General features: G+C 47.2%; 1 protein-coding gene across 17 annotated transcripts in view; it reads left to right on the top strand.

Annotated features, from left to right (window-relative positions):
- The window catches only part of LOC108504370 (voltage-dependent N-type calcium channel subunit alpha-1B-like), a 301566-nt gene that overhangs the window by 203527 nt on the left and 83397 nt on the right, over positions 1-14642 (top strand). For all 17 annotated transcript variants that reach the window (XR_001877084.1, XM_017829234.1, XM_017829229.1 and 14 more), the window contains 2 exons: positions 317-384; positions 7545-7651. Coding sequence is in view for 16 of the 17 variants with exons in the window: in XM_017829234.1 (XP_017684723.1) it covers positions 317-384; positions 7545-7651 (175 nt within the window). In the remaining variant the exon portion in view is untranslated. The remainder of the gene's footprint in view (positions 1-316; positions 385-7544; positions 7652-14642) is intronic.

Raw genomic sequence — 14642 nt, 5'->3', positions numbered from 1 at the left:
GGGGGGGGGGGGGGGGGGGGGGGGTTTCCAGAGTGGAAAACCAGGGGCTGTGGTGTCTCTAGGGCTTGTAAAGCCCCCCTGCTCAGCCCCTGTGTGTGTCCCCACCAGGGAGGAGATAAGTGGATGTCCAGCACCTCCTGGGCTGCAGAGCTCCAGGCAGAGGGGGTGGATTGGGAATGATGGCACAGCACTGGTGCAGGGAGTCAATCCATAATCCATAATCCATAAATGGGAAAAGAAGGGTGGTGGCAGCAGAAGGGGGACAGTTGGCTGTGCCTGCTGGGTGAGGAGTTTTTCCTTATCTGCCTCCCAAAAGACACCCTCCTGAACGTCTTCCTGGCCATCGCTGTGGACAACTTGGCAAACGCCCAGGAGCTGACCAAGGTAGGGATGAGATTCCTGTTTCTTCCAACTCAGAGAGCAGCTGATGACCCCAAATTACACCTGATAATGAGCCTGCTCATGCCATATCTCTGTTCACCAGCTTTCCCAGCAGAGCAGGGCCAGGAGGTTTATTCTTCTCGGGGTTTTGTTTCATTCCAGGCTCGTTGCAGTGAATATTTCGTGCCCTTTCCTTTGTTTCATCACAGAGTGGGCAGTGGGCATTGCTCATCTCACTGCTGTGGGGAGGTGCTCAGGCACTTCTGCTGTTTCCAAGAGCAGAGGAGAAGCAATTCCCAGGTTTGGGCTGAGCTGAAACTCAGGATGAGCAAAGGCAGGGGTTGTGTCGCTGCGTTTGCGGTCTCGCACTCGTGTTTCTTCCCTTGCTGAGGTTTGGGGTGGATTAAAGGATTAAAATTTTCCAGTCAACCCCCTGGAACTTGCAGAGGGTGTTTGGAACACCCAGTGAAGGCGTTAAACCTTCCTGCCCCTCACCAGGGTAAGAGAAACCTGAGGCACCAACCTGAGCACAGGCAAAGAGCCAGGTCCTGGCAAGGGATGGAAATGACACTGATGGAACTTCAGTGTATGCGGAATTTTGGGTAGAGATATATATCTATATATATACAGATTTATATTGGAGTATCCCCTGTGGAGAAGATTTCTATTGGAGCATTCCCTATGGAGAAAAACTGGCAGCCTCAGGATTGCACAAGAAGCATTTCAAGTGCACTGCCCCTGATATTTGTATTATTACATACTTTGGGTTTGCCATTGTACCACACTCAGACGTGTTTATGAGCAGCATGAGGGGTTTTTTCTGCACATTTTGCACATTTCCAGTTTGTTCTCACTGATAAAACCATGAACCCCCATTGCTGTGCTGCTGCTGCCGCTGAAACCCGGGAAATAAACTCTGCAACCAGCTTTTTTTGGGGTTAGAAAGCCAAAAATACTCTATTGCAGTGCTGGATGCATGGGGATTATTCCTCAAAGCTTTCATGAGCAGCAACCCCCCAGCCCAGGTTATATCCATGGCAGTAATACATACTCATCACATTTATATTGCATGTTAATTATATTTCATTAATACCTGAATATATGCTAATTATTTCAGGGAACTTTTTTGGATACCAATAGGGGTCTTTCCAGGGGCTTTGGTTGTCATTTGGGTACATCCCATTCCCCGAAATTCCCTTTTATGCTCCTGGATCTTCTGGTGTATCTCCTTTCCATGGGAGTATCTCGAATATGTGCTCAGGTCATGCTGCACTTCTTTAATCATTCTTTGCTCCAACACTCCATCAATGTTCTCAAAACTAAGACACCTCCCAGGACATATTAATCACTAATATAAGTAAATAATGAGAATGGTAGCTGGCACAAAACTTACCAGTCATGGATTTAGGGAGCTACCCCAAGGCCACCCTGATCTTTGGCATTTGTCCTGAGCTCTGTGTGGTACAAACCCAAGCATCAACCACAGACAGAGGGACCACACACTGTTGGTAAAGGAATTTCCCAACATCTCCCACTGCTGCAGAGACTCTTTCTTAAAGAATCGTAACTTGTTTGGTAACACTGCCCTTGGCATCAGTCACAGGGGCAAAAGCAGCACCACAAGCACCTCAGGGGTTGGGTTTTACAGGATTTCTCTGTTCTTTGCAGTAGAAGAAGGTCATTAACCATGTGCTGCTGCAGTGGGCAAGGATGTTTTCTCTTGTTGGAGTTGTAGGAAGGTGCAGGAGTTCATTCCCCAACCCTGGAAGTGTCCAAGGCCAGGTTGGAGCAACTTGGTCCAGTGGAAGGTGTCCCTGCGTAGGGCAGGGGGTGGAATGAGATGGTCTTTAAGGTCCTTTCCAACCCAAACCATTCTAAGATTCAATGGAAGTGTTCAAAAGGTGTGGATGTGGTGCTGAATCAATCACGGAATCAACCAGGCTGGGAAAGACCTCTGAGATCATCGAGTCCAACCCGTGACCCAACCCCACCTTGTCACCCAGACCATGGCACTGATGCCACATCCAGGCTCTGCTCAAACCCCTCCAGGGACGGGGACTCCACCCCCTCCCTGGGCAGCCCATTCCAAGGGCTGATCCCTCTCTCTGCAAACAACTTCTGCCCAATGGCCAACCTAAACCTGCCCTGGGGCAGCTCAAGGCTGTGCCCTCTTGTCCTGCTGCTGGTTCCTGGCAGCAGAGCCCGACCCCCCCCGGCTCCCCCCTCCTGGCAGGGAGTTGCAGAGAGTGAGAAGGTCTCCCCTGAGCCTCCTCCTGTCCAGGCTGAGCCCCCCCAGCTCCCTCAGCCTCTCCTCACAGCACTTGTGCTCCAGACCCTTCCCCAGCCTCGTTGCCCTTCTCTGGACATGGATTAGTGGTGGACCTGGCAGTGCTGGGTTGACTTGATGATCCTGGAGTGTTTTCCAGCCTCCATGGTTCTATGGATACACCTCAGGCACACACAGATTTCTCAGCATTTCCCACCCCCCAGTCAGAATCCACATCCCTATTGTGGCTGAGTTTCTCTTTCCCAGCTTGTCTTTCCCTCTGTGGAGCTGCAGGAGTGGCTCCAGCTCCCAGCTCTGCCTGGAGAGTGTTTCCTGACATGCAATATCCAGCCCAGACTGTGCTCTCAGGAGTCTGACAAACGTTCCCGTGTCTCAGGCCATGCTCCTCATCCCCCTCTCTCACAATCAGCTCAGGGCTGCATTTAGTGGCTCTTTGGTTTATTTTTCCTGGGAATTTTTTCCCTTTCAGCAGCTCAGCTGTTTCTATTCTTTCTAACACTCCCAGAAATCTCCAGCCTGGAGGCACAGATCCTCCCAGATTTATGGGAATCCCTTGCATGTGCTAAGAGAGGAGCAGGCCTGGCACAATTCTTTGATAATGAAGCTCATCCTGCTTCTTTCTTAATCCTTTAAGTGCTTTCTTGTGAATATTTCAGCAGCTGACAGGGCCACTTAAAAACCTGACTTTGTTGATGTTTATAAAGTATAATTAAATATTGATGGATTCAGCAGCATGGCCAAAGCAGAAAGCTTCTTGAGAAACTCTCTTTTTTTTTTTTCTTTTGCTTAATTTTATTTACGATCCTAAAAAAAAAAAATAAAAATCACCAGGGCTTGCAAAAGAAGAGGAAAAAGATAAAAGTAATTCAATTATACACATACCTGGAGAATGAGGGATTTCCTGCTAAGTAAATATGATCATGCAAAAGCAAAAAATGGCCCAGAGACACAATTAAGTTACTCAGGAGTCTGTTGATCTCGGGGGACTTTTTTGACATTTATGCTGCAAATGGAGATCAGTGCTGCACATAATGTGGGCAAACCAGGAGCAGTTGGCAGCTGCCTCTGTTTTGGGAAGACACAAAGCTCTCCAGCCTCAGGACTGAACATTTCAGCCGAGATTTCCACTTTTTGAATGATAGTGGGGATTTATTTAGCGTGGCATTGTGACCGTTTCTTACCTGGGCCTTGTGACCTGTAAAGGAATTCTCGGAATTGGAACTATATTTAACTTAAGCTTGGTCATCCAGTGCGTGTTACAAAACTCACCAGAGCTTAGGAATGACTCATAAAAAGGAGGGGATAAAAAAGAATCACCTTTGTTTTCAATCTATAAAGAACCTGCTCTCTCCCCTCCTCTTCTGTGCTGCCCTTTTCTTCCCTTCCCACTGACTCAAACTCTGACAACCCAATTTCTAGTGATTTCTGGGAACTCTTCTAAATGCCTCTGGGTTCTCTACCCTCTATTTTTTCCCAAATATTGGCAGGTTTTTCTCCCTGTTCACTTATTGAGATGGAATCTACAATTGCCCCCCAAATTTGCTTTTAAAATCTTCTCTCCCCTGACCATCCCACCTTTAATTCCTTTCTTTGCTTGTCTTCATGGCTTGTACTTTCCCTATTGAAGTGTCTTTATCTCAATCCATGAATTTTGTCACTTATGGATTGAGATAAATTCATGGATTGAGACAAAGCAGTTCCTTCATCCTCACCAACCTTGAGTGTAAAGCCACCAAAACTGACCCTTTATTTTCCTAAACATCTTAAAAGCACAAAGTGGTTATTTTTGATCTCAGTGATCCCTGAGAACCCAGGATAAAACCATGGAATGGGGGGGTAGGAGGGATGTGTGAATTTGACATAAAAATGTATGAAAGTGTTGAGAAATTCCCAGAAATAATATCCTGGAGCAGCCAAACCAAGAGCTGAACATCCATGGATCCCTCTCCTCCTCCCCCCCCCCAACAGTGAGGGCTTTAATTGGTGAACTTATTAAAGAACAGGCAGTGTTAATGATCTCTATCATCGTGATTAGCTCCAAAAGTGGGGTTTGCCATGTGGTAAACTGGTTTAAATTAAGATTTAGGGCTCTAGAAAACAGAAAGGAATCATAAAAGAGGGATGTCCTTATAGGGAAGACCTTTATGTGCACTTTATGTGGAATGAGGGTGACAGGCTGGGCTGGTGGTGGAGGTGGGATGGATGGATGGATGGATGGATGGATGTTGCCATCAGAGCTCCAGTGAGACCTCTCAGGTCAAATATCAGGCAAAAAATTAGTTAATTTTTGGAGTGATCTGCAATTTCTCTATGGGAGGAGCTACAGAAATATTATTAAGTAGTCTGCTAGATAAATATTAATCTTTTAAATACTCTAAATAGTATTATTATTAAATAATATCATTAAATATCTGCTAAAGAGTGGGCTCGTTCTGAGTTAGGGATGGCTGAATTTACAACAACACAATGGGTATTTTTTGCTGGTACCTCACGATGTGGAATCCAGCAGAATTCCTGAGGCACCAGGGGGGACAGAGCAGAAGCTACACATTTTAAAGCCATTTTAAAAACTGCACCTGGTGCTCTTGGTGGAAAGAAAGAAAAAAAGAGCCTTTGATTTTAAGGCTGTTGGAGATTCCTCAAGAGAGGAAACAACTTGAACATACCTGGGGGGGTGAAAGGAAATCCTTAAAAGCCTTTTAATTGGGGTTTTATTCATTAAAAAATCTTATATTCTGCAGGTTTGTGATGGGCTAGGTGGGGTAGAGTTAATTTTTTATCACAGTAGCTGATGGCTGGGATTTGGCTTTGGGCTGGAAATGGGATGTTTTATTAGTGCTGAGCAGCATTTACAGAGCCTGGGGGGGAGGTTGGGGGTGCACAAGGATTTGGGAGGGCAAAACTGATCCAACTGACCCATGGGATGTTCCAGAATATATGGATTTATGCTCAGCACATAAAGCTGGGGGAGAAGGAGGAAAGGAGGGATCTTTGGAGGGCTGGACTTTGTCCTTCCCAGTCACTGCTGCATGTGATGGAGCCCTGATGTCCTGGGCAGGGCTCAGGGATGTGATCACAGGGCTGCCTGTGATGGGAAATGGGATTTAATTCCTTTCTTTGCTTGTCTTCCTGGCTTTTACTCTCCCTATTAAATTGTCTTTATCTCAATCCATGAATTTCATTACTTATACTCCTCTGACTTTCTCCCCCATCCCACCAGGGTGGGTGTGAGTGAGCAGCTGCTGGCCAGGGTTAAACTATGAACCCCCCTGGATCTCCAACCAGCCTCCAAACCAGTGATAAATTTACTGCAATTTGGCACCTGAGAAATATTGACTTTGTGTAATTGCTCAGCAGGTCATTTTTTCATGGCCTGGCTCAAGTCCTCCATTCACTGCACTAAGAATTGCCTTGTTGTGTTTGCTAACATTTGAAAAAGGAAAAAAAAAAAAAAAAGAAAAATCTTATATGCTAACAATTTTTTTCCCCTTAACTTTCCACCTTTTCTGTTTTACTTCTAAAGGAGAAAACAGTTTCAAAATGAGCACCAAAGTCAGAGCAAAGGGCTGTTGATGCAGACGGAACTGGGGGTGGATAAATCTCTGATTTCCCATTTCAAAGCTGGATGTCTTGCTGCCTGCCCTTGTTATTTGAAGATTAACTCCCTCACAGCATTGCTGTTGAAGGGCAGAGAGGGAGAGACCTGTGGCCTTTCATAAAGTTTGACAGAAGAGCCTGTGACATGTGGTTATTCCCTGGCCGTGTGTGATGCTGACGTTGCCATCAGAGCTCCTGTGCTCACCCTGACATGATTTTAATATTAATTTAGCTGGCTGGAAAGTCTCGGGGCTGTTCACCCTGCAGGACCACTGATGATGAACCAGGCACTTTGTTTTTTTGCCCTCATCTCGTTGTTTGAGGTCCTGTGGTTTGAATCTGAGTGGTGCTTCTCGTGTTGGGCAGGAGGAAATAAATCCCAATTACACTCTGCAGGCCCTTGCTGTGCCAGCAGAGCTTTCAAATCCTCATGGTGTGCAGAAATCATGGACAGAACCCTCTTTTGCTCTATGCCTGAGTCTACAGACCATATTTAATACTGTGCCTTTTTGTTTTCACCCTCTGAGTCCTCAGTGATTCATCTGAGTGGAAATATCTGGGGGGAAACTGCTGGGACCAGTCAAACCCATTGGGTTTTATTGGCTTTATTCTTTCAGAAAAGTCACCCACTGACAAGAAGTCAGGGAGGATTTAGGAGCCTCTCTCCTGCCTTTCAGCAGGACGTGGCTTCAGGGTGGTTTTACACACACAGGGCTGGGGAGAAGAGGGCTCAGGGCACCCCAGAAATGTCCCACTCGTGGTCAAAATCCACATCCCTGTTGTGGCTGAGTTTGTCTGTCCCAGCTTGTCTTTCCCTCTGTGGAGCTGCAGGAGTGGCTCCAGCTCCCAGCTCTGCCTGGACAGTGTTTCCTGACATGCAATATCCAGCCCAGACTGTGCTCTCAGGAGTCTGACAAACGTTCCTGTGTCTCAGGCCATGCTCCTCATCCCCCTCTCTCACAATCAGCTCGGGGCTCTCCCTGCTCTCTTTGCCCAGTGCTCAGGGGTGAGAGGAGACCCCAGAGAGGCACCAGTGCTCTGTGAGGGACACGTGCTCCTGGTGAAAACGCACGGAGAACTCGACCAAACCTCTCATTTCTCCTCTCAGCTCACACCGAGACCCTGCCCGGGGGTCCTTGCAGGGAGATACAAAAACCTGCCCCGTGTCAGTGAGTTCCCCCCGCTCTCCCAGCACAGCAGTGACAGTCCCACACCAGCCATGCCTTGGGGACCTCTGGGGGTTGTTGTGTGTCCTGATTTCTCTTGTTTTCTCCCTCAGGACGAGGAGGAGATGGAGGAAGCCACCAACCAGAAGCTGGCCCTGCAGAAGGCCAAGGAAGTGGCCGAAGTGAGCCCCATGTCTGCAGCCAACATTTCCATAGCAGCGTAAGCACTCCTTGCTTATTTGGGAACTGGAACCACCTGGGGTCTGTTTTTCAGTGTCACTGTGTGTCTGTTCCACTGGAGCATCCCATGGTACTCTGTGAGCCCTTCTAGACCATCTCTGTTCCTGGCAGGGCTTTAGGTTGGCTGAATATTCAGTGCTGATCACTTAACCATGAATTTAATTAAGGATTTCTTTCATTTGGTGGGGTTTCTTTTGTAATGCCTCATCTTTTGCCTTGCTCTACATAACTGTGTTTTAGAAGGATCTCTCTTTTTTTTTTTTTTTTTTAAGCTGTCCTAGGATAGATTTCACCAGGTGAAGTGTTAATGTGGCACTTTGGGTTTTTAATGACCAGAGGAATGTGAGCACGGAATGTATTAACTATTCTTTCACAGTCTCTGAGAATTTAAATGTAAAAGCCTCCTCTTCAATATCAGCTTGAAAAATATGCTTGAAAGCTCTTTTCTTTGCCATTTGAAAGATTTCTGAGGTGAATAAAACCACGTATGTGAACAGCCACTGGTTTGTAGACGGAAACAACAATTTGCATTTTATGGATGAGAACATCTGCACGAGTTCTGTGACTCCAGAATCCCTGGAAAACATTGCTTTGGGCACCACCTTTCCACGGATCCTGATCTAACTGAAGTGAAGATATGATGCTCTGTAGGTGGGAATACTTGTCCAGGTGTTGGTGAGGTCAGTTCTGCCTGTGCTTGGGACGTGCCAACCTGGAAGTGTCCAAGGCCAGGTTGGACAGGGCTTGGAGCAACTTGGGATAGTGGAAGGTGTCCCTGCCTGTGACAGGGGGTGGAACTGGATGAGCTTTAAGTTCCCTTCCAACCCAAACCATCCTGGGATTCTATTCTGTGATACCTCGCAAGGATTTACTGAAAAACATGTTCTTCTGAGAAGTTCACGGAACTCTTCTGGAATTTTAACATCAGGGCAACCAGCACCAAGATATTTGACTTTTATATTTTTACTGAGAGCTGCTGATGTTTTCCAGACCCTTTTTATAGGGGAGACCTCCAAGGGCTGGGGAAGCTCAGGAGTTAAAATAGAAATTTCCTGTTTGATTTTGTTGCCAAATCTCTGGAATGCACCCGGATCCCTCCTTGTTCTTTCGGTGCAAAGCTCTTGAGACCCTCGTTATTGGGAGTTTAATCCACTTCATCAAAGACAATGGGCCAAATGGAGCCAGTCTGTTATATGTGAAGGGAAAGATTATTATTAATTTGGCTATTTTATTCTTCTTGCCATTTTAATTTGCCATTTCTGCTTTAATCAGCTCCTCTTTATGCTGTGTCTGTTTGTTGGTTTTAAATATAATCTGTTCCTTACAATGCTTTCCTGTCCAGTCTTGAAGAGAAGCCAAATGAGGGCAGTTGCTCTTGTTCTTTGATTAATTTTTTGCTCTTGTTCTTTGATTAATTTCTTGGTCCTCTTATTTTTAAAATGCGAGGTGATGATGAATCTTTTCTTCTTCTTTAATCAATGTGAAGATTTCTTAGAAATCAGCAGAAAAAACCAACCCACTTCAATGGAGTGAAGGTCTCACACCACACTTTTAAATTGCTTAGAATCACTTTATTCCGTGATTTTTTCACCTGGTTTTCAGTAGCACAGGGCCAGTTTTGTGACAGCAATTCAAAGTGAAGGCAAAAATATGGATTTCTGCTTATTTTGCCTCAAGTTGAATCGGCCCAGACCCCACATTTGTGGGAGCATTCAGTGAGCACAGTTGAAAGTCAATCATTCCCACACCTCCTGCCCCCCATCCTGGGATTTCCTCTTGGCTCTGCTGTAGGACCAGTGAGATGCTCCCAGGGCCTCTCTCAAATCTCACAGGGCTTTAATTTGGACAAAAAAAATGGCATTCAGTTCAATAAGGTGATGCTCAAATGGATGATGATGCAGAGGAAAAGGCAAGGGAGAAGTTTTGTGAGACAGAAAGAAGTGCCTGGATGGACTGCTGGCTCTTGGTCCGTAAGACATCTAATGAATCCATGTCAAAGCAATTTGTTTTACACAAATTCATCCACCATGGACTCCAAAGGGAGCTTTCAGGTTTGAAGCACCTTTCCCTTGGATATCTGTGGCCAGTGGTGACACAAATTAGCCCATCACTTCACTTTTTATGCTCTTAAACTGAAGATGGAGCAGATCCCGTGTCCATGGCAAGTCTTGTGGGATCAGATCCAGAGCTGGACATGCCAAGAGGGAAAAACTGCTTGAAAATGGGATTTTTGGTGTATGGAAATATCACCACAAAAGCAGAGCCTGGGCACAAAGAAGTGAGAAACAAACACCTGTAGAAACAAGTGAGTGGTGAACAAGGACTGGGAAGACTGGGATTGAGCTCCCAAAGGCCTCCTGCCAAGGTGGCTTCACCCAATCAGTCTGTATTTTTATTTTCTCCTGAGGAATCATTTCTTAGTTCTACAATTTAATTTTCTTTTCAGATGAAAACGAATTCATCCATGGCAGGCATCTGTAGCATGGATGGATGTTCTGAAAAAAAAAATCAGCATTTTCTCTACCTGCATGAGTCAAAGTGGTGTTTGTTAGCAGAGGGCACCATGACTTGCATTCCCTCAGTCACGATGTTCATGTCCCTGGTGTGCTTGTCCACCTCCCACAGAGGTGACAAAGCTGTCCCTGGGCTGAGCCTGGGGAAGAGTCCTCCTGGTTGTTGTGCTGGTTCAGTGCTGAGGTGCTGTGCTGGCTCTTTGATTCCTTTCCCTTGCCAGTCCTGCATCAAGGACTGAGGGTGTGGATCTCCCCAGAAGCTCCTTCCAGGCCTTTCTACCCTCCGTGGTAACCCTGAGATCAGCTCAGTGCTATCATTACACTGAGCTTGTGGGTTTGATCCCATTTTAAGAGCTGGACCTGCTGATCCCGGTGGGTCCTTCAGACTCCCCATATCCTGTGATTCTCTGTCTGCTCTTCCACTTCTGGTTTTCCCTTGCCTGCAGTTTCCCTGCACCAATTACACAGAATCCTGGAATCAACTGGGTTGGAAAAGAGCTCTGAGATCATGGAGTCCAACCTGTGACCCAACCCCACCTTGTCACCCAGACCATGGCACTGATGCCACATCCAGGCTCTGCTCAAACCCCTCCAGGGACGGGGACTCCACCCCCTCCCTGGGCAGCCCATTCCAAGGGCTGATCCCTCTCTCTGCAAACAACTTCTGCCCAATGGCCAACCTAAACCTGCCCTGGCACAGCTTGAGGCTGTGCCCTCTTCTCTCCTCTGCCATTCCAGCCTCCTTTCACAGCTGAGCTCCAAAAAATCTTCACTCTCTTGCATTGGCTGCAAAACATCATTTCCTAAGCATGAAAACCTGGTTGCTTATTTAGTGTGTCAGCTTGGAGGGTCTGAAGAGGCACCTTCACCTTCACACTGCTGCGTGAGCCACGGATTGCTTCATGACTGATGGATGTCCTGGGGATCTCTTTTAATAACATGCTCATCGCTGCAGTGGTGTCGAGGCATCATCTGTCTCACATCTGCCTCACAGGGCTCCCTTACAACATCCTGCACTTGTCTGTAGCTCCTTCATTCCAGGATTCCTATGGTTTGCCTCCTGCTCCACCACAGGGTGACGGATCTGCCTGACCACAGTTTGTCTCTTCACCCGGTGAACTCTACCCCGAAGGGCCCCTTTAATTTTGTGGCTTTCCAGGTTTAAAACCTTCAGGTGGTACACGTTGCTTTTGTCATTGTTGCAATGTTTGCTTGAAAATACGTGTTTAATTTGAGCCCATTGTTCCATTCTTATTTTTGTGATTTTTTTTTTGTCTGTGTTTGTTTTCTGTTTAGCGTTTTCCTTGCTTTGTTGTTTCTGGAGGTGAGTTTTTGGGGTCGTTCAGTTTGCCCAGCGTTGTGTTGAAGCCCCTCTGTGTCCTGCAACATTGAGACCACTCAGCCTCTGGAACTGAGCCACTGTACAGACCAAGGGGTCTTTGGAGCAAACCATTGGTGCAGCTCCTGGGTGGCCAGAATGGAGCAGGGGGGAAAAGGGGATGATTAGAAGGCAAAGAACTTTGTGGTGCCGCTGGAAAGTGGAAGGAAGAGCCATCAGGCTCGCAGAGCCCCCAGTGCAAACATATCTTTTATTCCCTGTTTTTGCTCAACCTGATGCTTTAATTCCCTGTGTTTGGGTTCCTCCTCCACCTTTTCTAGGCCAGCCAGAGATGCACCAATGGCACGTACAAAAGGGGCTGAGATGAGCACCCCTGGCCCAGCCAGACCAGCCAGAGGGACACGAGCTGTGGCTTCCCTGGCACCCAGAGCCACTGGATTTTCCAGTGGCCTCTCTTCACCTTTTCTTGGGAAAAGTCTTAAAATAGCAATTTTTTTTAGCAATCCTAAATTTGTAGGAGCCTGTAGGTAGTTGTGTGAAGTCACACCGAGTGAAACCTTTTGCGTTCTGTGACTTTGGTTTGTTTTTTTTTAATTCCACGTGGAATTAAAGAGGTTACAGTTGTAGCCAGACCCAGGGAAATTATTCAATCACAGGTATGGAGGGGGTGAGTTTTGGATGGGAGGAGAACTTCCCAGATGTGGTGGAGGAAATGTGGTGGACAGTGAGAGAGACCTCATGGATGTGGGCACCCAACCCAAATGCTGTGGAATTACCCAGTGCCATTTTCCAAGTTACCTGTGCTTCCCAGGACAACCTTCGAGCCTCCAACGAGCTCTTCATCTCCAGGCTCTGTCTGGTTTCTGCTGGTCCCTCACAGAGTTGTTCAGAGCAGATGACACTTTAATTGCAGCCCCACAGCAAGTTAGAAAAGCCAGGAGAGAAGCTCCAAGAGCAAAGAGAGGTGGCCCAACCCTTCCCTGTGACTTCTCAGAGCTGCCCGTCCCTTTTGTACCGGTCTGGGGGCGGAGGGGAGGGAGGGGGAATTGCTCTGTTCCTCCAGGACATTTTCCATCTCAGAGGCTCCATATTTCCCCCCCTGTCTTGGGAACACTGTGGTCTGTTCCCACACCTCTGTTGGGCTGTGGGTGCCCAACAAGGACCCAGCAAGGAGCGTGTGTGAACACCCAGCCCGTGTCCCTGCTGTGCTGGGGGATGTGTAGACTAGAAGAGTTGTTCTTTCTCTCTTGCTGGCTCGTGATTTCTTCCCTTTTCCCCCTTGGAGTGTGTTGGTGTGTGGGGTCCTGTGATTCCTCCTGTTAGATTTACCTTTTTTTGTCCTTGCTGGTGGTGTGCCAGTGACTGAGCTCCACCCAGAGACCCTCTCTGTGCCCTGTCCCTCGGGGATGGTAAGTAGCATCCAGTGGAACTCAAGTACTGTGCTTTGGAGAAGGAGGTGGCTTTGCTTTGTGGTTTTTCACCCAGCACAAATTCACTCAAATTTCTGGTTACAAAAAAGCAGCAGTGGCAGCAGAGGAGTGAACCTGGAGAGCTGCAGGGCTTGTGTAACAGGGGCTGGCCGGGTGACAAGGAGACTTGGCAGGAGGAGAGCGTGGCCTCCACCCTGCACTGCCCCAACCAAGGCTGAGATAAACCCCCCAGATCATCCCAGCCTCCTGCTGAGGGATGTGCAGATCCACTCTCAGCAATTCAACCCAAAATTGCCACAGGTGTTGCACCAGACTTGGTGCTGACTTCAGGCAAATGAGGGCAGCCCAGCACATTCTCCTCCATCCTGAGTTTTTCCACCTGTTTTGCCAGAGAAATTTCTTAGTTGTGCTCGAGGCCATTAGTGCTTGTTCTCTGCAGGGTTCCCCTGACATCCTGGGGGTTCAGCCTCCGGCCAAGGAGTAAAAAGATCCCCAGCTTGAGCAACCTGGAAACAATCATTTTCTTGGCAAGCAAGCAGGGCATGCCAACCCCACTTTGACTCCTATTTCATTTGGCACAATAAAAATGGAGAAATACTGAAGCTTAGGTAGCATATTTTACCTGTTTCAGCAGATTGTTTGCTTCAAGCCAAACTTTTATGATGCCTTTCATAATTTCTCTTATATTCATGCCAGGTTTCTGAACTTCTGGATTTTGTGTTATATATATATTACCCAGGCCAACATTTCTGTTTATAATAATCCATTAATTGTAATAAATGTGTATTAAAAACTCTGCTTATATGATATCCAAAGGACATTAGACTTTAATTGGCCTTCTGGTTTGCTGGTATTGATTGTTAACAGATTAAAACTCTCATGGAAGCAGGAGAAAAAATGCTGCAGCTGGAAAGGCAAACCCAGGAGGTGAAGGGATTTCATTTTCAGTCTTGGGGACAGTTCTCTGAATGATGTAGATTGTAGTTATAAAATTGTCTTTTATAACTAGGAAAAAATTAATGCCTCATTCAAGACCTATCCTGCTTTTCTGTAGATTCCCTGCCAGAGGCAGAATAAACTCTTTTTCTGTGTAATTCAGTGATTTCCATGTTTAGAACCCCCCACATTTATGGTGTTTAGATAAACACTGGATGGAGGAGAATCCACAAAATAACTTGTGAACTGAAAGAAGCTCCTTTCCGTTCTGGGCCTGCCCTGATGAAGCCGCAGCAGAGCTGAGGTTTTTAGACCCAGTGACCCATATTTGGCCAGTCTGAGCTCAGGCACATCCCTGTCCCCGTCACAGGAGAGAGGTAGGTGCCTCTGAAGAGCACATCTGAGGCAGGGACTGAGGAGAAGCTTCCTGCTGGAGCTCAGGTGGATTTTGGAGCTGGGATGTGGCCCCGGGTCCTCTCCCCAGCCCATGTTCTCCGTGTTAAGCTTCCTCCTGGTGCCCCAGGGCTGGAGCAGGAATTAGCATCCTGCTCCCACTCGGAAAGAACTCTTTGCAGCACAGCTGTAAAAGCAATCCCCACCTGGTCCTACAAAGGCCTCTCCCCGAGGCCCCGGCGATGACTCCCCGGAGGACCCCACGCCGTGAGTATGGCACACGGAGGCACGACGGCCCCACATCATCCTGTGGCTTTCGGTTCACCTTTTAATTTCCTTACCCCCCCCCTTTGGTTCCGT

This window comes from Lepidothrix coronata, unplaced genomic scaffold, assembly GCF_001604755.1.
Source record: "Lepidothrix coronata isolate B3197 unplaced genomic scaffold, Lepidothrix_coronata-1.0 Scaffold160, whole genome shotgun sequence".
Taxonomy (NCBI): Eukaryota; Metazoa; Chordata; class Aves; order Passeriformes; family Pipridae; genus Lepidothrix; species Lepidothrix coronata.
The sequence above is the reverse complement of the archived record's forward strand: the minus strand, read 5'-3'. Positions and strand labels throughout refer to the sequence as shown.